The 25716-nt window shown below is 44.2% G+C and overlaps 1 protein-coding gene across 1 annotated transcript in view; it reads left to right on the top strand.

The window, feature by feature from the left end:
- Nucleotides 1-25716, top strand: part of LOC141146728 (aldehyde oxidase 1-like) — a 303420-nt gene that overhangs the window by 90775 nt on the left and 186929 nt on the right. Inside the window, exons 13-14 of the mRNA XM_073633238.1 lie at nt 246-349; nt 19454-19638. Of these exons, the coding sequence (XP_073489339.1) occupies nt 246-349; nt 19454-19638 (289 nt within the window). The remainder of the gene's footprint in view (nt 1-245; nt 350-19453; nt 19639-25716) is intronic.

Below are 25716 nucleotides of genomic sequence, written 5' to 3' on the forward strand. Positions count from 1 at the left end.
AAAGTAGATGAAAAAAGCAACTAAAGAGCTAATTGTAACTGTTGACTAAAATAATGTACACAAATGAGAAATCTATTTTGTGGATTGTTTTCCTGACTGCAGCCAATGTGTCTTCTATTGTACTTTTATATGTCAAATGTTGGTGTGTGTGTGTTTTTTTTTTTTACTATGGTATCTTGTTGCTGCCGCAACTTCATAACTAAAATATCTAATACTAAAATGTGTGTTTCATTAACTACATATAGGTAAAACACGGACAATCCCACTGGATGACTCCTATTTCTCAGGTGCCTCTGATTTAAAGCCAGGGGAAGTCTTGCTAAGTGTCTTTATACCTTACTCAGAAGAGGTAAGTCTTAAAATGTAATTTCCAACTTGCGCTTAAACGTAATCTCCATCTTTTTTGAGTTGACTCTATGGGGATGATTTACTAAAACTGGAGAGTGCAAAATCCTGGTGCTGTTGTGCATGGTAGCCAATCAGTTTCTAACTTCAGCTTGTTTAATTCAACTTTGACAAAAAAACCTGGAAGCTGACTAGTTTCTTAGCAGAACTGCACAAGATTTTGCACACTCCAGCCTTAGTAAATCAACCCCTATGGCTTTTTAATATGTGTGTTAATCTGTATAAATGTTTGAAGAGAGATGCCTTTTAATTCTCATCCTGTCATTTAATATCAATATCATGGATAATAAACAGGAGACGCATCAGCAAAAATAAATGTAAATTCTTCTATTTGTTAAGATTCACCCAAAACAGCTATTGTGTTTGAAAAAAACAAAAGGAAATGGCATCCAGGGGGTATTTGCCCAAAACCTCAGACTTCATAACTTAATAATCCATATTATTTTTGTGACTGCCAATTTCTCTGGGTGCTGTTAAGATTTACTGCATGTTTACATTTTTTTTTTAACAGAAAAGTTTATTAACATATCAGCATTACAATATATTCAGCATTCAACATTCAAGTATTTCTTACTTACAGTGTCAGTCTTATATATTCAATCTAGATATTAGCATCCTACAAGTCCATAATACCAGCGTTCCTAACATTCCTCTACAGGTGAAATCCCAAGGATGCTGCCATCTAAGTCGCGCCCACAGTTCCAGCATGGTGATCAAACACTTTCCCCACAGGGGAGGGAGAGCCGCCAGTTACATAACAAGTTTATTCATTGCCATTTGTCTCTATTTGGTATGATCGAATGGTGTCCAGCGCGGGGGGGGGGGGGGGGGGGGGGGTGCGGGAAGTAGCTGAGCTGGATAAATCTGTCTTTGGCAGCTATCATAGATTGGGGGGGCACCTTCCCCTTGAGACTGCCAGGAGGACTCGGAGACAGCAGTAAGAGTAAACATACAGTACTAACATTTGTAATGCAATTTCCAAACATAAAAGCAACATTATTTTCATAAACCAAAAATTAACCATAAACCAGCCCAAATGGGGCAACCCCCCCCCCCACCCCACCCAACCCCTTAAAACTGAGGCAGGTTTCCATCCCAACCAAAATCAGCTCGACAGTTGCAAAGGTGGGTCCTGTGCAAGAGGCGCTCCCGCCCCTCAAAAGTTCTGTGGGATCAAGGAGTGAGCCAAGCTACTGCTCTCCAGTCGAGGCATCCGCCAGAATATTACTTAAACTGTTGGAGACCAGGATTCAGGGGAAAAAAGGGAGAAAAGTTAAACATAGAATTATGTATGTCCCTTCAGTGGAAGAAAAAAAACAGGGAAATTTGTTTTTTTAACCATCAGTAAGTGTGCATCATAGTCAGGTTCCCTAAGGTCCCTAAATGAGAGGGAGCCATGCATGCCATGCCAGCCCTGAGAGTCTCCTGGCCCAGGAGGCCAGGGGCACTATCTTAAAGTTCCATCGTTGGGGTGTCCCGGGACAACTTGTGCAGGCAGCCTTGTGTACCAACGGACACAACAGGTGCAACACAGGCCGTCAAGCACCAAGTAGTGGTACAGTATCATTCACAAAATTGAGCTTGATCCCGGGGCCCGGTAAATGATAATCTTTGTCAGTGAGTACTCACAGTTGAAGCTCTCAGTTGTCGATCTTGGGGCAGCGAATACAGCCAGGCGGAGGCCTCTCTGGGAGAGGTGCAGAAGCGGGTTGTTTCTCCATCCTGGACCCTCAGACGGGCTGAGAACAGGACACTATACTGAATGTTGCGCGCCCTCATTGCAGCTTTCACTTGATCAAACGACTTCCTGAGTTTCTGCGTTTCTACTGAATAATCAGGAAAAATCATTAACTCGTTGCTCTGATGTCTCAGATCCCCCACTGTTCTGGACGCACGGAGGATCTCATCCCTGTCCCGGAAATTGAGGAGTTTGAGAATGAAAGTTCGGGGGGAGCACCCAGCGGAACAGGCTTAGGTGGGATCCTGTGTGCCCATTCCACCACATAGTGAGGAGATAGGCGAGCATCGGGCAGGAGATTACGCAGCATATCTTCCACAAAGCACGTGGGATTATTGCCATCTGCACCCTCCGCCAGGTCGACTATGCGCAAATTGTTGCGTCTATTTCTGTTCTCGGCATCTTCTGCTCTGTATTCCAGGGATTTAACATTAATTTGAAGAGAGCGAAGTACTGCACTATGCTCTGCTACTGTGTCCTTGGTATTACTGACCCTCTGCTCTGTTTCTGCCACCCTGGACCTGAGCTTATCCATGTCCTGCCTGAGAAGGCCCACATCCATTTCTACAGCCTCAATTTTTGCAGTGAGAGTGGATTGGCATGTGGCTATGGCCGCCATGAATGCCACTGGCCAGGGGGGCTCTTGCTTCCTCAGCTTCCATTGGGCATGTCTGTGATGCCCTGTGTGTGCTGGGGGTGGCTCGGTGGTCTGCTGGAGAGTTTAGTTGTGGAAGGGGGGTCTCTGGGGGGAGGAAATTTAACTTTTTTCCCCTTACCGGACGTTGCACCCGATTGGCGGCGCCTCATTCAGGAGGCTCTGTGTCAAGGTTGGAGGCCTCGTGCACCCCGGGCTCTCTGTGTTGTGCCTCATGAGAAGACAAGGGTTGGTGGAGGAGGAGGAGGCTGGTGACCGTAGGATGCCTGGCAGAGCCCGTCGAGTGGTTCCCCAGGCTGTAAGCTCCAAGGGCTCTCGGGTCAGGCAGGGGCCGTGATACCACTGGAGGCCTTGTGCGCACTGACTCCGCGCGCCGGGCCTTGTGGGGGGATGGAGCAGGAGGAGAAGTGGTGGATAGCAGCCGTTATGGGGCAGACTAAAGCCCGCTGACTGGATCACGGCTCTGGCTGCAATTAAGGCTCCCTCCACCATAGGTCGGGCAGGGGCCATGCCACCACTGTAGGTATTGTGCGCGCCGGCTCCGCACGCTGGGCCTTGTGAGGGGACGGAGCAGGAAGAGAAGGCTAGCAGCCGTTGTGGGGCAGACCGAAGTCTGCCGACTGGATCCCCGCATCGGCTGCAGTCAGGGCTCCCTCCACCGATGGTCAGGCAGGGAGTGTGATGCTGATGGTCCGGATGGCGGTTTGGATCCCGGCGGAGCTCGAAGGAAAGCGTCCACTTACAGCGCCATCTTGAACATGCCCCCTTATGTTTACATTTTTAACTAAAGTGTTGTAGCCCTGCCCCGTAGGAGTTGCTGAATGTAGTGGCTCACCTGTTACCCTGACCAGCCCGACAGCCATCTCTCAGACACTCAAAGACATAGAACAGTCCATAAGTTTTGTTTTTTTATTGAGGGGATTAAACTTGGATGGGAATGGGAAATTATGGGATGCCCAGGAATATTTAGCACAACTTGCTCAGGACTTCTATTTACACTCTAGTATATACACTCCAGTCTTCTCTCCAGCACAAACTCTTGCTTCAGACCTCTTATACTTCACTTCTCCAGCACTTTACTTGCTGCAGACTGTTACTCCTCAAGACTAGCTAGCACCACATGGTTAGGCCTGACAATGACTCAGCCAAGCCTCAGTGAACTGCCTTTTGCGGGCAGGGACCTAGGGCCCCTGTGGTGTAGAAATAGTTCAGGTGCTAACTGTCCTCTGCACAGCTACCAATCACAGATAGCTCTCTTCAGGCCTTGCCAGCCAGCCTGGCTGCAATGACCTCTTTCCACTGCCCTTCCCACAGTCCTCTCTTCTGGTTCTGCACCCATCTCAAACTGCAATCCCCAGTTCTCTCAGGCGTGCCTCCCCAGTCCTCCTGACTGTGCTCCACTCACCAGCCCTCCTGGCTACGACCAGTTGTCCTCCCTGAAGTCTCTTAGCAGTGTTTTCTGCCACTGTCCTCTCCTTGCTCTCTCATGTGCCTCTCCTTCCAGGATCTTTTCACTCCTCCTGGAAGCTCCCGAGCCCCCCAGACCGGGGAGCTCCATGTGGTCCCTGACAGCTTCCACACTCTCTCACTCCAGCTTTACTACCCGACAACTCCTCCCAAGCTGGGCTGACCCTGGGTATTTAAGGAGGCCTGCCCCCTGCCAATTCAAGTTGGTCAAGACTCCTTACAATACCCCAGGCAACTACACCTCTCCTCCCCTCCTCTCTTTCTAGCACCTTCTAGAAAGAAGAGAAAGGTGACAGTGATGCTACCTGTGATTCACCCAGCCCTGCCCTGAGACATTCCCAGCCCAGAATGAAAACAAATAGGCCTAGCCACCAGCTAGTCATGCCTACATTTTCCTACTCTCCAGAAAAATCTTCTACAGTGTCTTTTCTCCATTTATTTGTATCCCTTTGAGAAAACAAAAACAATGTGTCCATCAGAGCGAGGATGATCAAAATGATGAAAACAGCTATTCCTATTCTTCTTCAGCTCTACTGATAGGCTTTCCAACTTTTTTATGGCCAGGGTGACCTTACCATTTGGACCAGTGTTGTCAGGGATGTATGTACAGAACGTCCCTGTACCTTCTATCATTTTACAAACACCCCCCTTCTCTGCTAAAATCATGTCCAAGGCCATCCTATTCTGAAATGTCATGTAAGATGTGGGGGCTAATTGGTCAGCAATCCCCTGTAGGGCATCTCTGGTGTAATTCAAAAACCGCTGCTGATTGTAATATATGTAATTTATCCAGTCTACATTTTTGTTGACAGTGATTATGGGAATCAGAGACTCAAAACCTGCCTTTACTTGGTCTCGGGCTTTAAACTCATCCGGGACCCCCCTTGGGACCCCTATGGCATCTATATACACACGTGGGTCTAAACTTCCCTCAGGAGTACTCCTCTTTCTCCTACGGTTGGGTGACAGGTCAGGGTGTGGGGAAGATGGGTTATATGGGAGGGTGTGGAGAGGCATAATGACCTTTGCAGGGCACACTCTCCGTTCCAGTTCCCTTCTAGCCTGGTCCTAATTTTTTAAATCCCCAAAGATCCAGTACACATCGCCGAGGGACTGGACCTGGTTCTGTACCTGCCTTCCCGGGAAACATTACTGTAAGGTAGAGCAGTAACCTTCTGTGAAATTACCCAGGAACCTCCCCCTTGATAATTTGAGTGACAGCTATAATTTCCTGGGTAAATGGTGATGCCTTCGCTTGGCCTTGGGGTTTTGGTAACTATGGCGTAGTCTTTTTTCCACTCTTCACATGATGAGTGGTTTGTTGTTGTATTAGTGAACAGGCTAAGGAAGCACTTCTCACTTTGACTTTGATCGACAGTGGAACAGTACCCAGGTGTGGCCTTGCACTACCACAAACATAGCAGTTGGTCTTGTGTTTGTCTGCATTATACTTCATCCATTCTAGCCACAGATTGGTGTCAGAGAAACCAGTTTCTGCAGCCATGGTGTCCTCAAAGGTGGGATTTGCCATCGCTGCCATGTCATCTAGGGTACGGATGTGGGGTCTAAGAGGGTTGATTACCGGCTGAGGGGATTGACAGTATGATGAATTATACATGTCTTTAAGTTGGAATTTTCCTGTTGCTTCTGTTGTTCCCCCTACCATCCATGTCCCCAAGACATACATCCCTGCATCAGTGGGACTGGGGTTCTTTATGGTTAGGGTGAATTTCATGTTGTGTCCTGTCCTTCCATTATTTAAGCATGTGCCCGTTTTCAACAGAGTCATCCTACTGATTAGGGATTTCCCATTTTTATCTTTTTTGTTAAGAGCACTCTGTGGCCGATACCCCCAATCCGTCCATGTGTTCCATCCCACGGATCCCCAGTAGTCACAATTCTGGCCCCAATGAGTGTCTGTAACCAGGGCCGGATTTGCCATAAGGCCACCGAGGCCAGGCCTCGGGGCGGCAGCGGTGCAGGGGCGGCGCCGCTCCTGCGGCGACTTCGCGGCCGCCCCCCCCTTTCAGGCTGCCCGTTAAAGTTGATTAAGGGCACCTGTGCCCTTAGAAAAGATGGCCGCGAGCCGCCCACTACTGCGCATGCGCAGTTCTGAAGCGGCCGGGCTCGGGAAAGCTCGTACGCGCTCGGCCAGGCGGCGCATGCGCAGTAGCGTGATTGCGCCGCCCGGCACCATTTTTGAAAAGATTAAGAAGTAATGTCAGCGGTGCGGCGGCGGGGGGAGAGAGATGACATCTCTCATTGCCAGCACCGCTGTTCCGCCCTCCTTCATCTGGTGGCAGACAGGCAGCGTGGCAAGTGACATCCCCATCTGGTGGCAGCGTGGCAAGTGACATCCCCATCTGGTGGTAGCGTGGCAAGTGACATCCCCATCTGGTGGCAGCGTGGCAAGTGACATCCCCATCTGGTGGCAGCGTGGCAAGTGACATCCCCATCTGGTGGCAGCGTGGCAAGTGACATCCCCATCTGGTGGCAGCGTGGCAAGTGACATCCCCATCTGGTGGCAGCGTGGCAAGTGACATCCCCATCTGGTGGCAGCGTGGCAAGTGACATCCCCATCTGGTGGCAGCGTGGCAAGTGACATCCCCATCTGGTGGCAGTGTGGCAAGTGACGTCTCCATCTGGTGGCAGCATGGCAAGTGACATCCCCATCTGGTGGCAGCGTGGCAAGTGACATCCCCATCTGGTGGCAGTGTGGCAAGTGACATCCCCATCTGGTGGCAGCGTGGCAAGTGACATCCCCATCTGGTGGCAGCGTGGCAAGTGACATCCCCATCTGGTGGCAGCATGGCAAGTGACATCCCCATCTGGTGGCAGGCAGAGTGGCAAGTGACATCTCCATCTGGTGGCACCGTGGCAAGTGACATCCCCATCTAGTGGCAGGCAGAGTGGCAAGTGACATCTCCATCTGGTGGCAGCGTGGCAAGTGACATCCCCATCTGGTGGCAGCCAGGCAGTGTGGCAAGTGACATCACCATGTGGTGGCATCATGGCAAGTGACATCTCCATCTGGTGGCAGGCATAGTGACAAGAGATGGTGGCAAGTGACACGCTCAGGGCTCCCAATGATTCTGCATTATGGTGAGTTGAACTATTTCATTTTACATTACAATGTAATGATATAAATAATGTGTTTCAATTATCCTGACACCATACCAACCATGGTGCCGGGGATGATTGAGGCACTAACACCAGCCATTGCCCTGAAAAATTGCCAGCGAAAAATCATTACCCCTCGCGCGCTTACCCTGAAGTATTTTTAGTCTGTACAATTAAAGCCAGTTGTTTTCAGTGTTCTCGTGTATGGAGATATGTTTTTAATTGATCTATTGTAGCATCATCAATAAAGGACGAGAATGGTGGTGTGTGTGTGTGTGTGGGGGGGGGGGGGGCGGCATTGAAGAACCCGGCCTTGGGGTGGCAAAGGGAGTAAATCCAGGCCTGTCTGTAACACATATATATGTGGATCTAGAATTGGGAGTGTTCCGGTATAAGTTACTCTGCCAAGCAACTGGGGGACAAGAGACTATAGTACAGTAATTAAATGTGAAGGCGGCCACATGCGTGTTGGATGAGTTACACCAAAATATAACCAAGTCGCCTTTCTTGGTAATGGCTATTTGCTGAGCCCCTGTTAGGCTTAACAGAAAAAGGATATGTAGCACTGTCATCATGGTGTAGGCGGGGACTTGTCTACAGGGGTTGGAACGTTCTTGCAGTGAGAAGCGTGTATCCAAGTGTTTTTTCCCGCCAACTTGACAGAAGTGGCTGTGGTCAGCAGAACTTGGAACGGACCATCATATCTTGGTTCAAGGGAGTGTTTTCTCACAAATTTCTTTACCAGCACCCAATCTCCAGGCAGCAATTAGTGTGTTCCTGTATCTAATTCAAGGTACCATTCATTCTTTCTACCTTCCCGCTACTCTGGGGGTGGTAGGGTGTGTGAAACGCTAAGGTAGCTCCCAGTGCAGCCCAGACTTCATTGGTTTTTGATGCTGTAAAGGCAGGTCCTTGGTCGGTCTCTATCACTTCTGGGACCCCGTACCCACATATCACCTCAGTGAGGAGTTTCTTAGCAGTCGTTTTAGTGGTCATGTTGGTTACAGGGTAGGCCTCTGGCCACCTGGAGAACATATCTACCACTACTAAGGCGTACTCAAATCGTACACTCTTTGGCATTTGGATGTGGTCAATTTGTATCTGCTGGAAAGGGTACAAGGGCTTTGCCAGGTGTTTTTGTGGCATCTTCTCTGTGTGTCCCGGGTTACACTTTGCACAAATGGTGCATGAATTACACAAGTTGCTAGTCAGTGGAGTGATTGCTGGTGCTACATAGTATTTGATGATGAGGGAATTCATAAGAGTCTTTGACAGATGGGCAGCTCCATGTGCCCATTGTACCACTTCTGGGTACATATTCCTGGGCAAGCAAGGTTTCTTGTTGCACTTGAATAGTCCATCCCTGAGGATTGCTCCCCTCCGCTTCCAGCTTTCCTTCTCATCCGGACTTGATGCTTCCTGTAGTTCTTTCAGATAAACTCTGTCCACTGGGAGAGTCCGTAGGACAAGTACAGGGTGGTCTTCTTCTACCACCCTGCTTTCCACTTCCCGTGGACTGCCGGCTGCCTGTTTGGTAGCTGAATTGGCTAGGTGATTGCCTCTCGCTTCCTTCAAGTTCAGTTTGCCATGTGCTTTTACTTTCAGAATAGTCACTTGGGTTGGGAGAAGTAAGGCGTCCATTAGGTCTTTGATACTGTGTTTCACAGGTGTTCCTGCAGCTGTCAGGAATCCTATGGCCTTCCAGATAACACCAAAGTCATGGGCAATGCCGAAAGTGTATCTTGAGTCTGTATGAATGTTGGCTCTTTTTCCCTCTGCCAGTTTACATGCTGTAGTGAGTGCTTGCAGCTCTGTGTCCTGTGCAGACGTCACTGGTGGTAAGGTTTCAGCTTGTAGAACCGTGTTTTCAGTGGTGACCGCGTATCCTGTGTGGTATTTTCCTCGTTCATCAGCAAATTGGGAGCCATCAACAAAAAGTGTTAGGTCTGGATTCTGCAGGGGTATTTCACTCATGGTGGGGAGATGTGTGGTTTTCAGCCGCATTCATTCAAAGCAGTCATGAAGTGACAAGTCCTCCTCTATTCCCCCCTCAGGAAGTGAAAGAAGGGTGGAAGGGTTTGACAACGTAATAGAGTAATGTTGTCGGGTAGAAGGAGGGAGCATTGGAGTCTCAAATGTCTGGCAGTGGACAGATGTTTCGACTAGATCTGGTTGAGTATGGCAGCAATGTCATGGGGAGCAAGCAGAATGAGGAAATGTCCGAGGACGAAGTCCGAAGTTTTGTCAAGCAAGGCTTGTGCAGCAAAGACAGCTCGCAGACAGGATGGACCTCCTCTTGCTGCTGCATCCAGCCGACAGGAATAATATCCTATGGGGCGTAGGCAGTTGCCGTGTGATTGGGTGAGTACACCTGCAGCATGTCCCAGATGTTCGGATACAAAGAGCTTGAATGTTTTTTCGTAGTCTGGGAGCCCCAAAGCCGGAGATGATGAAATGGCTTGCTTGAGGACCTCGAAGTTGGATATTGCCTCTGAGGACATTTGGAAGGGGTCAGACTTCAGGACATCATAAAGGGGTTGCATCAGTAAGGAGGCTTCCAGAATCCATGCTCTACAATAGGAGATCAGCCCGAGGAAGGCATGAAGGGGCTTCTGGCTTCATGGCAGTGGAATGTTTGAGACTGCTTTCACTCTGTCTCTTGTTATGTGTCTTGTTCTGTGGGACAGACAGTGTCCAAGGAAAATGACAGATGTTGAGTGCCACTGCAATTTTGGTTTTGAGGCTTTGCAACCCTGGTTGGCAATATAGCACAACAGGCTTTCTGAGGTGACTTCAGCAGTAGGTAAGTCATCTGTGCAGAGGAGAAGATCATCAACATATTGGAGGAGAATCACTTCTGGGTGATCCTTTTGCCATGTGTCAAGGATGGTAGCCATAGCTTTTGCAAACTGGCTTGGAGAGTTCTGTGCCCCTTGTGGCATAACTGTCCAGGTATATTGATGATAAAGACTTAACAACAGAAGCCCAATGTAAGTCCGTTTTTGAAAAATTGCAAACTCTAATGAAGAAAGAAATGCGGTTTTGGTGGGATTACACAGGTCTTCAGCAATATATCGCAGAGTGTATGGTGCCCATAAGTCTGCGGATTAGGAAATCTCCCTCTACAGTTTTATCTCCTCAAATGTTAATTTGACTTAATGCATTTGATTTCATCATATGAAGAGAAACTTCTTGTAGATGTCAACCAGAACATAGTCTCTTTGAAGGAGAGTGTTTTGCAATATCGATCGCTCTCTATATATAACGATCTTAATACCGATCTTCAGCTCAAAATCTCTAGCTTAGAGACTGAGATAATGGAGACCAAGAGATCCAAATACCTACGGGACTTAAAGGATTATGAGGATGGGACTGTTTACATACGTACTAAAAATAAAAGATTCCCTCACTCTATTCTTAAAAAGAGACTGGGATCAGGAGGCGACAGAAGGGTTCATTTGAGCTCACCGGAGGATACACAGTCAGAATTTTCTGACACAGCTGAACAGCAGTCTCCTGTCTCCTCAAGAGGTTCAGTCAGCTCGGTTTTTTCCAGAGAGGAGCCATTACAGAAACCTGCAACAAATCCTCAACAATCAACACAGCCACCAGATCAAAGAGGAAAAAGAGGACGAGGCGGGGGTCATCATACAAACAACACAGGCTACAGAAGATATCCAAGGAAAGCCAAGAAGACACAGAACTAGGTACAGACTTTTCTAACAATGTATTGAACCTGTCAGGCATTGAATTACCAAGCATGAACTTTCTGTTTTGTCTAAAGGCTTGTCTTTTGTCCCTAGTACACATTTTTGTCTTTTTTCCACCATACTGGATATCAATCGTTTTGTAAGAAATCGAATGCTTAGGAAACATTTCAAGGATATACCTTCTGATAGCGAATCCACAGTGTGTCACAATGTTCAAAATGAGACCATCTCCTTCAGATTTGATTATTTAGTAAGCAAGGTCTGCATTGGAGAGTCTGCAAGCAGAATCAGAGAGAGGATCTTTTGGTATAAAGGAATCAAACATCAACATAGAGGATAAATATTTTTACCCTGTTCAAAACAGGAATGACATTGTGGCTTCGTTTCAGAATATTGTGGAATCAGAATTGGTTAAATTGCAGGAATTGTGTCAACAAGACAATAATAGAAATAAAATGAATTTGACCAAGCAAGAAACCACAGCCTTAAATGCCTTGAAAATGAGATCTGACATAGTGATTCGCCAGTCAGATAAGGGGGTACTGTAGTGATCCTAGATACTGCTAGTTACAAACAGGAAGCATTGGATCACTATTGGAGAGATTAGGAGAATGGGTTGATCAATTTCTTCAACCGCTTGTTGTCTGTCTACCTGGGTTCATAAAGGACACTGGACATTTCTTAGCTCACATGCAGGAAATTTTTTGGTACAAAGAATGCATTTGGATCACCATAGATGTTAGATCTCTGTATTCTTGCATTCCTCACTCTCTAGCACTGTTAGCCATCAAACATCATCTTTCATGCTACAGTGGTTACAGTCCTAATGTACGTGAGATTATTTGTAGAGCAGTAGAGTTCCTCCTGACACACATTTTCTTCATGTTTGATGAACGATACTACAGAGTCAAGGTGCGTCCATGGGGGCTAAATTTTCCCCCTCTTTGGCGAATCTTTACATGGGCTGGTGGGAAGAATCCACTTTATTTGCCCATGGTAACCCATTCAAAACCAACATCGCCTGGTATGGTCGTTTCATTGATGATCTGATTGTAGTATGGCATGGATCGAGTGGTGACATAGGTGACTTTATGAAATATATTAATACCAACTCCCTAAACCTGGAGTTCACCTATGTGCACCACCCGACTCAAATAGACTATTTGGATTTGACCTTGATGGGGCACCCAGATAGCAACACAGTGACTTCCAGAACTTTTAGAAAGCCCTGTGAAGGAAATTCCCTTTTATTGGCCAATAGCTGTCACCCCAGGCACACCATCAAGTCTTTGCCTACTGGTGAATTCATCAGGGCCAGGAGAAACTGCTCTACAGATAAGGATTTCTTGCAAGAATGCACAGCGATTCAAAAGCGACTCAAAGAAAGGGGCTATAGTACACAATCAATAGCTAGAAGTCAAAATATAGCATTTCATAGAGATCAGGTGGAGATGATTCAGAATAGTGGCACAAATAAACACAAACAGTGTAGGGATTACAATAGAAATAAAGTTAATTTTGTCATTACTTTCTCTTTAGAATACAACAAAATTGTTGCGATTCTTAAAGCGCATCTCCCCATTTTGTATGCTGACAAGGATCTGTACTCTGTTATCCAGGGCGGTTGTCAATTTTCCAGTAGAAGGGCCCCCAGTCTGGGAAGTATGTTGTCCCCCAGCTTGTTTTGCTCCCAGAAGTCAAACAAATTGCAGACCTGGCTTTCCACTGTAGGTTCCTACATGTGTGGCCACAACACCTGTAGGCAGTGTTATAGACATAAAAAAAGCACCTCAGTTTTTTCTTTTTCTACCAAGAAAACATATACCATCAAACAGTATATAAACTGCAACTCTAAATCCGTGGTATATGTTATTCAGTGTAGTGCCTGCAGTCTACAATACGTTGGGTGCACTATACGCCCATTGAGAGTTAGAATCTCGGAACATGTGAATGACACTACATATACTAATGCTAAAAATATCTCAAATGTGTCAAAACATTTCCGGGAATTCTATCATGGCAATCTTGACACTTTTTCCTTTTTTCGTGCTGAACAGGTTAAAAAACCCCCAAGAGGAGGTGATACTCATCATATTTTGCTCAAGCATGAAGTATGGTGGATACATACCCTCAATACTAGAAAACCATATGGTTTGAAGGATAGGATGGATATAAATCTTTTTTCAACATAATCCCATTTTTCGACATAGTCGCATTGTTTGATACATTTATCGCACCATTTTGAATATGCTTTATTTGTTTATGATATGTTTCTCATATGCCTGCTGTGTTTCTCTTTCTTTTCTCCATGTGTTTTTAATTGTTTTGATTGCTCTGATTAGGATGCACCAGCCCTATTTGGAGTGCTTACTCTGTTATAAATATCAGTTTTTAAATCAAACATGTATGCTTTGATGAAAGCTTCTTAGCCGAAACGCGTCAACGTAGCCTGTACCCGTGTACCCATGTAACCCAATAAAGGACTTTTATTCAAGAGCATCCGAGTCACCAGCCCTTTTCTGATTTATGTCCAGGTATATTGTTGTTTTTCATGGGTAAATGCAAAAAGGCACCAGCAGGAGGGGTGAAGGGGGACACTGAAGAATGCGTCTGCAAGGTCCACCACTGTGAAGTATGTTGCTGTTGCCGCAAGTAGAGTGTGAAGGTTTTGGACAATTGATGTGTCTAAGACTGTAGCTTTATTAACTGCTCGAAGGTCCTGGACCATTCTGTACTTGTCTGGTTCTCCCTTAGGGGTTCTCTTCTTCGCAAGGAACAGAGGTGTGTTGTGTGGAGATGTGCAGGGTATCAGGGCTCCATTTGACACGAGGGCCTTGACATGCTTTGAAATAGCTGCAGATTGGGCTAACTTTAGCAGGTATTGTGGTTTCTGGGGCAGGGGAGCTCCAGGTTTCAACTGTACCATGACTGGTAGCACCTTTAAGTGTCCTACATCCTCAGCTGCTGTGGACCATAGACAATCTGGAATTCTGTCCATCACATCCGGTGGAATTGCAGTAGTAGGTGATTCTTCTATGGACAGTAGCAGAGGGATGGAACAAAGTGCAGAGGTGTCCTTAATGCCCAGTGGAGAAGAGACAGTAACAGATCCATCTTCAGAGAAGACAATGGAAGCCTGAAGTCTAGACGGTACATCTGCTCCCAAGGGATTGAGTGGACAGGTGGAAGAGACAACAAATCAAGCCAGAAGGTCTGGGTACTTTCCAATTTGTAGGGGGCGGGTCAACGGCTTAGTTCTGGGAGTTCCATCTACACCCACACAAGATATGTCAATATCGGAAAGGTAGGAGTGGTCAGGTAAATCCTCTTCTCTAATCACGCTTCTGGCTGCACCTGTGTCGATTAGGAAAGTGGTTGGATGTCCCTCAATGGGTAGGGTCACCCTTGCTAATGGGCCTTCTGAGATCTTTGAAGAGGTTGCCATGACAGGGAGTGATACAGGCTTGCCTAATTCCTAGCATAGGAGATCCAGGTGTTCCGAGGTGGGACGTCCAGGGTTTTGATCTTGTTGCCGCTGATGTTGGTACTGTTGCTGAGGATATTGATTTTGTGCATTTGGGTTCCTTGGTGGGGGAAATTGCCTAGGGCATCTGGACGCTTTACAGTCGCTTTTGTAATGTTCAGGACTTTCACAGTTGAAACAGGTGGTGGTGGCCTCGGTGTGTATGGGGTAGTCCCCGCAGCCATAAGTGGTGTGGTTTTCTTGATGGTCTGAGAAGATTCCAGACCCTTTGCTACCAAAAGGAGGGTGTCTAGGGGCAGCACACGGTACTCCGGTCAGACCAAGGTGAGGCCTTTTCAGATTGACTCCTTGAGGCCTGCCACAAAGGGGTGGGTGGTGAATCCCAAATCTGAAAAACTTGTAACAATACTTTTCTACTGACTCCGTTTTGTCTTGAGTAACATCTTGGATACTTGTTGCTTGGTCAGCCATTCTGTCCCTTGCCCACTCGCGCAGCTGCTCACAGAATTCCACATCAGAAGTAAAGGTATTGTCATCGACAATCCTTGCATCATGGAGATTTTTCTCCATGATGGGCCAGTAAGCGTCTCCAGCTTTTATTTAATATAAACTGACTAGATCTCTCCATGCTGCTGAGTAGGTTTTTGGATCTGGGCCAACCTACGGTAAAAGGGCATGGGTTGTTTTTCTGGGTCTGGCAGAGTGGTCACCAAGGTGGATGCTTGGGATGGAGTGAACGTGAATACATCACAGGTGCATCAGCCACTGGCCTAGGAACTACTGTCGATGTCTGTGGCATTGGGGTTTGTGGAGGGGGGTTCCAAGTAATCAACTCCTCATCCTGTAAAGAGGATGGGAAAGTGTCCGGTATGGACGTCGGGGGATGTTGATATGAGTGTAAACTCACATCTGGCCTTGCCGTTGTATGGGGAAAGGCCGGAATTCCACCTGTTGGAGTGGTGGCATACGGTCCTACTAGGTTGGGCATGTCAGTAGTTCCGGTCGGTAGGGGAGGCATGTAGAAGGTACTGTCCGCCCTTATGACCAGGTGAATGGAGGTTACAGAGCCTGTAGGCCTTCCGGTGCTCTGACCAGGTGTACCAAGATGGTTGCTGGAAGGAGTCATAGGGAGTCTTCCGAGTTCCTGACTGGGTGCACTAAGATGGCCGCCAGAAGGAGTCATAGGGAGTCTTCCGAGTTCCTGAATGGGTGTACTAAGATGGCCGCTGAAAGGGGTGCGTTGGGCTGTGGGTGGAAGTACGGGCAGCAATAGGGCGTGTGATGGCAGGCGGGGCTCAGTGGAGTGACAGGTGTTACAGTCATCATAGGGCGGTGCCTTGTTGTCAGTCAGCACACATAACGATTCATTCTTGTCAATGCATTGATGATACACATACACCGTCAGTTTTCCCTGCTGCACCTCCTGCTCTATCCATTGTTCTCTGTGGATGGCCTTTGCCACATTATACCAGGCTTCTGCAGTTTTCAGTTGATTGTTATCCAGCAAAACGCCTCTCTTTTCTTTCATTATTCTCCGCCATTCCTCCGGCCTCCACTCGCAGTCATCCCACATACTTTTGCCAATTTTCTTCACATGCTCCACCCCCTCTCTTTCTGCCACCAGGTCACATGCTGAAACCCCCTTCTCTGATTTAACTAGTTCCTGTCCCATTTTTCCTCTTCCGTGGCCCTCCCAGCAAAAATTCCAGGTTTCTTGCACAATCTTTCTCTGCCCCCTCACACTCTTCTGGCTGTTCTTGGTGACAGGGGCACCTCTCAATACCGTGCCCTTCCCACTCAGCCTCTATTTCTATCTACTGTACCGACTTTCCTATACCCTCTCTGACCGGGTAGTGGACGTTAAGGCGGAAGACTAAGACCTTAGGTCTTTTGGGTTTCCAAGGGTGGCGTCCTAACAGTTCCTGACTATATTCTAATTCTTTTACTCTCAACAGACCCCAGCCACCCTCATAAATACCAAACATTAATCCACATACACATTTAGGACATGACATGACATGACATACTAATCAGTGCCACAGGAGGAGAGAGATGCTCAGGAGCGGATTTCACAGAATCACCGCGCTGCCGCCACCCGTGACGCACAAAGAGAATCACCGCTCTGCCACCACCCGTGACACGCACACTGCGCTGCCACCAGTGACTCGCACCCGACACGTCTACCCTGTGACGCACAAACCGCGCTGCCACTGGCGGGAGAGTTATCATGTAAAATTAGTCCCTCTGTGCACCAACCCACTCTCCCGGTCCCTCTCTCTCCCCTCGACGACCGACACATATATACAGACACAAGCTGGGCAACAGATACTCAGGTACAGGTTCAATACAAATTAGACCCCGGGCAAGCAATTCCCTGTCTCTGGTGACCGCCGGCAGCCACATCAGACACGGAGATAGACCAACAACCGCGATGGGTCACGTACTGGTAAGGTACTAAAAAGTATGTCTTACCATACTCTGGAGGTGATCAGTCTCCAGCCCGTCCGCGTTGATTCACCTCGGCGTCCCTGCGATTGGCTGTCCGTTGGTTCACAACCCGGGGCCCCACGTTTGGGCGCCAGCTGAAATTGATCAGACCAATCGTCTGGTGAGTATCTGTCCCCGTCCTGATTAGACCTATGTAATCTGGTGCATGCACAGTGAAGAACCATACACTGAGACTGTTCAGATGCATGATACTTCTTTATTCTTCCTGGTTACATGGGTTTTATATACGTGAGCGACTTGTGCTGTGAGGGAGTACATCGTTAGCATAGTGTTATCTGGATACTAGTAGCTTCTGATTGACCATGTTCATATGAGATGAACTTCCTCCAGAACCTAGATGTCATCATCTTGGGTGTAGTCCTGGATGGAGGCGCCATCTTAGTTATACATTCTTCATTCGATAGGAGGGGTGCTGCTAGCGGCCATTTTGAGCAAGGAATTAATAAAGCACTTCTTATATACAGAAAATTATATATTTTGTTAGTATAAAAGCTAGAAATAGAAAATGGGCAATAGAAAATGGGCATTTTATCTGATCCATCACAATGTCAGCACGTAGGCCCCCCCAAAGCATTTTGTGCACATTCTCAAGGAAACCGCATATAGGCGGATCCCTTGAGAATGTGCATGAGTATGAATCGCATTGGGAGGAGCCTACATGTTGACGTCATTGCCGCCACATCCTCGTGGCAGTAGCAGTGGCTAGTTATGTACGTTTCTGGCTTTATTTTTATGCTATAGCTTTTATACTTGATTTTAAAGTCTTGAAATAAACTACTACACTATAAGAGCATCATTTGGGCTCCCATGGGTGAGATTTTTTTGCACAGTGCCTGACCTTACTGGAGACCAGTGCACCGGCCAGCCAGTGCACCAAAGCAGGATGTCTCTCCACTTCAGAGATCTAAGGCTTTACACTATTTGCCATCTGGTGAGTGCATAGATTGGTGGGGGTGCACAGTTGTGACAAATTCTTTCCCAAGCACATTGGAAGATGTTTATTCAATGCTGGATTTTTTCCACTTTCTGGTGAGAGATTAGACATATCACATGCATTGTTGGAATCTTTTGGGTACACACAGAAGATTGTTTGAAGTCAAATCACAGACTTATTCATTGGGACTTTATTCACATTATAAGACTGTTATTGATTAATCACCAAGTGCTGCACATTTCTGTTTTTATAAATCTACTGCTCACTTAAAGGTATTAAAACTACCGTAGAGCTTCCTGCATACATTACATTGTGAAAAAGGTTCTGAAAAACTTGTCGAAGTGATGTGGGTAGGTGGTAAACCTTACTTTCAAGCTACTGCTCTTTCTACTATAAACTGAAAAGTGTAAATCGGATCTTTCTACTGTAAACTGAAAAGTGTAAATCAGATCTTTTTACTGTAAACTGAAAAGTGTAAATCAGATCTACAGTTCAAGATTAAATATAAATTTACGAATTTATTTTCTACATAACAAGGGGTGATCTCCAACAATAAACATTAATTAAAATATATTTATAGACTAAACCCAATATCTAAATGCAGGGGCGTTGCTAGGTCTACAAAAGATCTGGGGCTAGAGCCCATAGCAGGGTAGTAAAGAAAGTCATACGCTTGGGCGGGCATACACATGTATATACAGTAATATACGTGTGGGTGTATATATATCCCCCGAGAGTCCCCCACTTACATCAGGGTCCCCAGAGAGCCCCCCCTTACATGACCTTACATCAGGGTCCCCAGAGAGCCTCCTCCTTACATCAGAGTCCTCAGAGAGCCTCCCCCTTCCATCAGGGTACCCAGAGGGCCCCCCCACTTACATCAGGTTTCCCAGAGAGGCCCCCTTAGATTAGGGTCCCCAGACAGCCTAGGCCTTAAAATTAGGGTCCCCAGAGAGCCTCTCCCTTACATCAGGGTCCCCAGAGAGCCCCCCACTTACATAAGGGTCCCCAGAGAGCCTCCCCTCCCCTTGGGGACCCCTGCAGAGACTCGGGGCTATTGGCCTCAGATTCGGGGCTATAGCCCCAAAAGCCACCCCCTAGCAATGCCCCTGTCTAAATGTAATATATTACTGAACTGCAGTAACCATGCCCCTTCCTGTTAGCTGAACTGAAAGTACAAACAATCTTGGAAAGGATGTTTTTCTCGAAGTGTGGGTGACAACCAGGACTGTCTCATAGATACAGTGCAGTAAGTAGGAGTGTTGTGAAGATTGACAAGTGTGCTATTCACAGGATTACTAGGTGAAAATAGATAAAAACCTAATGGTGAAAAAACGAATGCATCCACCTTATTTAAGGACTGGAGAGGTGCAATATATGTTTTTGGATTAGATACGGTTTGAAGATGTCATTCTTTTTTTTTTTTGTACAGAGACAGTTTGTGTCTGCATTCAGGCAAGCCCAAAGAGAAGAAAATTCTTTTGCTATTGTCACTTCTGGGATGAAAGTAGAGTTTAAAGATGATACTGACATTATAAAGGAAATTGCCATATATTTTGGTGGCATCAGTTCTACAACTGTGTTTGCAAAGAACACCAGACAAGCTCTAATTGGGAGGTAAGTAAAAAGTAAAGGTTTCTTTCAAATTCTTGCTAAGATGTAGATCATTTGTTGGCTAACTCCCTAAAATATTTTTGACAGTGGCAGGTATATGACTCTTATAGCATTCTCCAAAAGTGTGTAGCACCCTCTACCATAGGTAGGTGCTAAAATTATAGTGTTGTAGGTTCTGTCAGTACAGGTAAATTTAAGCAGGCCTATGCTACAAGCTAGGCCTGTTTGTTTTTCCTTGTCAAAAGAAGTTTATTGAGTATACAATGTTATAAAGATACATAAAGTAAGTTTACAAGGATCTATAAAGTAAGCTCATTGTTTTACAGTAGGGTTTATATAGGTAAATATCATGAAATTTCAAATATTAAACATTAGGTTCACGTAAACCTAAATTAAAGATATATATCATTTCCTTAGTTACTTTTGTAGGTATTTAAATGATTTATACCTACTATACATATTGTTTACAAGTAGAGTGTATATAGGTCAAATAAATTCTGATAATGAGCTTTAATCGTAAGGTGGAGAAAAGGAAAGAGAAAGAAGAAAAAGGGTTGAAAGGTAGAGGTATGGTCCACAAGGTTGTCCCGCTCGTCAGTTTATTATTCTTTTTAGTTCTCTTTGAAGCCTTAGAATGGGTGTCTCTGTAAGTCATTTAATCTGTTACCATGGCAACAGGACAGAGTCATTGAAGTTTGACAGGAACTGTTGTTTTATCCAAGGATGCCAAAGTTTTTCAAATTTTGGAATTTGATTTTGATCGATGGCTACCATCTTAGCATGGGACATTGTATTATTCATTCTGTGAATTGTTTCTGCTAGTACCAATGTAGGAGATTTCCATGCCTTGGCCACTGTTTGTTTTGCAGCCGTTATTAGTTGGATCATAAGTTTGAATTGAGAGAGTGTTAACCATTCCGGTTTTAGATTAAGTAAAGTTAAATATGGATCTGGTTGTATTATTTTTTTAAATATTTTAGATGCAAGCACGAAGACTTCCTTCCAGAAGGTTTGGATTACTGGGCACGTCCACCATATGTGTAAATATGTGCCTATTTCTGGACATCCTCGAAAACAAAGAGCTGAGGTATTAGGTGAATATTTTGCCACTCTAGAGGGTACAAGGTACCAGCGAGTTAGGACTTTATAATTTGTCTCCAGTGCTAAGATGTTGGGTGAAGATGACTTAGATGTGAGCCATATGTTAGACCAGTCCGTGTCTTCTAAAGTTCGTCCCAGGTCCTCCTCCCACCTCTGAACGTAAGAGGGTCTATTAAGATTTGCTACTCCATATAATTGATTATAAAGTGATGAAATTGTACCTTTAGCAAATGGATCTTTTGTACAGATTGATTCAAAAATGGATAATTGGGATAATGGTGTATCCCCCTTTAGGAATGGTGTATAGAAATTTTTGATTTGGAGATATCTAAATATCTCAGAGTTTGGTAGATCATATTTTTCTCTAAGCGATGGGAATGAAAGGAATGATTTAGATGCTATGAAGTCATTTAGTGTCTGAATGCCTGATGTTGTCCAAGCTTTAAAAGAATTTGGGTAGATCCATGCCTGATAAAAGGCCGGATTTCTGATAAAAGAAAGGAGAGGATTGTGTGGCGATTGTAACTGATATTTGGTTTTTAGTTTATCCCAGAGAGATAAGAAGTGTTTAGTTATGGGATTATGAATTTCAAAGAGGTCTTTAGGATCAAGCCATAATAAATTTGATATTAATAGAGGGTCATTTTCTGAAGCCTCTATAAATACCCATAATGGGATTTCCTGTTTTGCATGGTATTTGGACAGACTGGCCAAATGTGCTGCTCTGTAGTAGTTAGTAAAATTAGGGTATCCCAGGCCTCCTTTATTTTTGGGAAGATGTAGTGTGTGTATAGGTATACGTGGTTTAGAAGAGCCCCATATAAACGAAGTTGCTCTTTTTTGTACTATTCTCAAAAAATAGGAAGGAATTGGAATAGGGAGGACTCTGAATAGATAAAGCAATTTGGGTAGAATAGTCATTTTGATTGCATTAATCTTCCCTATCCAGGATAAAGGAAGTTGCGACCATTGTTTTATTAGATTTGTGATCTGTCTTAATACAGGAGGATAATTGGTTGAGAATAAGTCAGAATGAGATGCTGTTAAATGAATTCCAAGATATGGGATTGATTTTTCTGCCCATGTGAATGGGAGTGCAGCCCTAGCCAGGATCAACTCCATGTTTGTGAGTGAAATATTAAGCACTAGGCATTTCTTAGGATTAATCATAAGGCCGGATAGGGCTGCAAATCCATCAAGAGCTGGTATTAAGTTAGGACCAGAGACCTGTGGTGATGATAGAAAAAGTAATACATCGTCTGCAAATATACATAATTTGTGTGTAATACCTCCTACTTCAATGCCAGTTATAGTTTGGTTTGTTCTGATGTATTGGGCCATGGGTTCGAGTATAAGGGCAAATAATAAGGGAGATAATGGGCAACCCTGTCGGGTACCTCTTTCGATATTAAAGGCTTCAGATTTGTATCCAGCATATTTTATATAGGCTTTGGGTTTATTATATAATGCTTTGATCCATGTTAAAAAGTGGGGTCCAAAACCCCATTTTTGTAATGAATATTGCATATATTGCCAGGATACTGTGTCAAATGCCCTCTTAATATCGAGAGATAGAAAACATAAAGGGATTTTCAGTTTTTTAGCAATATGTGCCAATAACACTGCCCTGCGTATATTATCGCCTGCCTGTCTATTTGGCATGAAGCCTACTTGATCTCTATGTATTAATTTTCCTATAATGCTATTGAGGCGTTTTGCTATTATTTTTGCTAATAATTTAATATCGAGGTTTAACAGAGAGATAGGCCGATAATTCACACAGGAAGTATCGTCAGAAAGGGGTTTTGGGATCATACAAACAATTGCCATTAGTGTTTCTTGCCGAAAAGAATGTCCATCTAGAAGTTTGTTAAAAGTTTCAGTGAGAATGGGAGAGAGTATTTCTGAGAATGTTTTATAGTATAAAGCCGAGTAGCCGTCTGGGCCTGGTCTTTTGTTAAGTTTTAGGTCTTTTATGGCGTTAGCAACTTCATCTATAGTTATAGGCTCATCCAAACTGCTTTTTTGATTCTGAGATAACTCAGGTAAGGTTATTTTTGAGAAGAAGGATTCAGCCTCTGTAGGATTAAATTCATTGTTTGTCTTGTATAAAGTTGCGAGATGTGAGTGAAATTTATGGACTATTTTAACTGGATTACAAGTGTAAACATTTTTTGATAATTTCAAACGTATTGGTTTGAAAGATTTGTTAGTTGAATTTAATGCCCGAGCCAAATATGTACCTGGTTTGTTTGTATTCATGTAGAAATTGTGTTTGGAGCGTTTGAGGGATTTATCAACTGACTCAGTGAGAAATAGATCGTATTCCAATCTAGATTTTTCCAGATGAGATTTTGTACTCTGGGATGGATTATCTTGAAATGATATGTAGGCTGCATTAAAATTGAGTTCTAGTTTTTTTGCTAGATTTTTGCGTTCCCGTTTAAATAGTGCCATTTGTCTTTGTATTGTACCACGCAAGACAGGCTTATGAGCTTCCCACAGTGTTATTGGGGAGATGTCTGTTGTATTATTAATTGATATGTATTCCTTTAAAGCTTGTATAATGGCCATCTGATGTAGTGGGTTTTTGAGCATTATGTCCGGTAAGTACCACGTTGGGTCATGCGCTTTTGATATGGCTGAGGCTATAGTAGTGTATACTGCCTTATGGTCAGACCACGGAATCGGAATTATATCTGATGCAATAATTTCTGGTATCATTCCTATTGTTAGAAAAATATGATCTATTCTGGTGAAGGTTTGATGAGGGTGCGAGAAATAAGTGAATTTCTTTTTCATTGGGTTACTTTCTCTCCATGAATCTACCAGATTGTATTTGGAAAGAAGTTGAGAAAAAGGTAATCTAGAGGTTATTTTGGATGGTGTAAAAGGTGATTTATCTAGAAATGGGAGGAGGACCTGGTTCGAATCCCCACACATTATCACTGTTCCTATTTTGTGTGTATTAATCACTTGTAATATATGTGAGAGGAATGGTGTAGGTTGTTTGTTAGGAGCGTAGTAGGAAATCACCGTGATTGCTGTATCCATTATATAACCCATGAGTATCAGGTATCTACCTTCTGGGTCTTTAATTTCTGATGATAAGGTGAATGGTGTGGATCGGTGAAATGCAATTAGAGTTCCCCTTTGCTTGGTACAGGCAGAAGCCGTGTAAATTTGTTGATAAAAAGGAGAAATATATTTTGGAGTAGAATCTTTGGTGAAGTGTGTTTCTTGGAGGCATACTATGTGAGCCTTCTTGTTATGGAAAGTATGGAAGGCTTTGGTCCTTTTTTGAGGGACATTTATTACCTGAACATTCAGGGAAAGTATATTCAGTGGTGCCATGGCAACAGATCAAATAGTTTTGACTTACTTTTTGTTATGCAGAGCTGACTGCGCAGATCAACCTGTGTGGACTGAAGAGATGAATAGATAGAAAAGAAACCAGTGAATTCTGGAGTAAAGAGTAAACAAAAAACATATGAGATTAGATGATACATTGTATAAATTATTTTTTGCAAGTAATCACAATTTATCCGTGAAAGAGAATAAATATCTCTCTCAGGGGAATAAGTGCCTTCATCACACTCCCACATAATATGGTTGGGAGAATGAGGAGGGCTAATGGGGGTACACGGATCTTCCGCTTACAGGAGAGAAGTGCTATGTCAAAAGACATCAAAATGATGTTTCGTTAATTGGAGTGCAGAATATAGTTTTTGTTGAAATTATTTATTCCAGGGTGGTTGTATATGGTTAGTCTTGCCCTAGGCTAAATAATTCAGTTAGAAAGGTACTGTTAATAACTTTGGTATTGATGAAGATAGTTTGAATTATTTTGGGATTTTAACCCTTTTAGAGTAAACAATTACATATTTTATTCATATGTAACTGTTTAGATATGTTAACTCATAAAATTGAGGTTGTATTGCTTCAGATTAGAATAAACAAAAACATAATTCTAGGAACTAGTTAGGTAATAATATATTTGTTTTAAGAAAAGAAAGAAAAAGCTTCCATTACTTCTGGATTATTGAACATATTTGTCCTAAAAAGTAATAAATCTATTGTTATTACCTGATAGTATATAACTGAACAAGAATTTCCTTATTTCACTTATATATTTTAAGGCTATATGAATCAGAAGTAATAAGAAATATAACTGGAATGTAACATGATCCCACACAGTGTGTGACTATCAGAATGCAGTTACATTCAGTTATAAATACAGGTTTTTTATAGAGAACCATCTCTTAGTATAATAAATGAAGAGATATCAGGAATTAGGATGTCAGTCCATTGAATCTTCTTGGTCCATGGATGATGTGGCATAACGGCCTCTTTTGTGAGAATGATGATTCCCATTTTGTGCTGCCTGAAGGTGAAGATGATGCCATTCTTCTGCGTGTGGGAGTGTTGCTGCTTGTGGGTTCTGTCAGATTTAATTTTAAAAGGGTTTGTTGTAGTTCATCTGCTGATCTGCTTCTGTAAATTGTACCTTGGTAGTTAAATCTGACTGAAAAGGGGAAGCCCCATTGATACATAATGTTGTGGTGTTGCAGTTCCATTAGTTGGGGTTTCATGGATCGTCTTTTAGTAATAGTAAGTTGGGATAGGTCAGCAAAAATTTGATAATTGTGTCCTTGAAAATTAAGTTCCTTTTTTTCTCTTGCAGCAATTAGTATTTGTTCTTTCGTTCTGTAATAATGAAATTTTGTGATTATATCACGTGGGGGTCCATCTTTCTTTATGGCTGTGAGGGCTCTGTGTACTCTGTCCAGTTCTAAACGTTCAATAGGGATATCTGGCTTTAGTTCTTGTAATAGAGCAGTAATAGTAGATTGCAGGTCTGTCACAGTTTCAGGTATTCCCCTTATGCGCAAGTTTGAACGTCTGGCTCTATTTTTGTAATCTTCAAGCTTAGTTTGAAGTATTAAATTCTCTTTTTTTAATTGTTCCAATTCTGTTATA

This window comes from Aquarana catesbeiana, linkage group LG06, assembly GCF_042186555.1.
Source record: "Aquarana catesbeiana isolate 2022-GZ linkage group LG06, ASM4218655v1, whole genome shotgun sequence".
Lineage (NCBI taxonomy): Eukaryota > Metazoa > Chordata > Amphibia > Anura > Ranidae > Aquarana > Aquarana catesbeiana.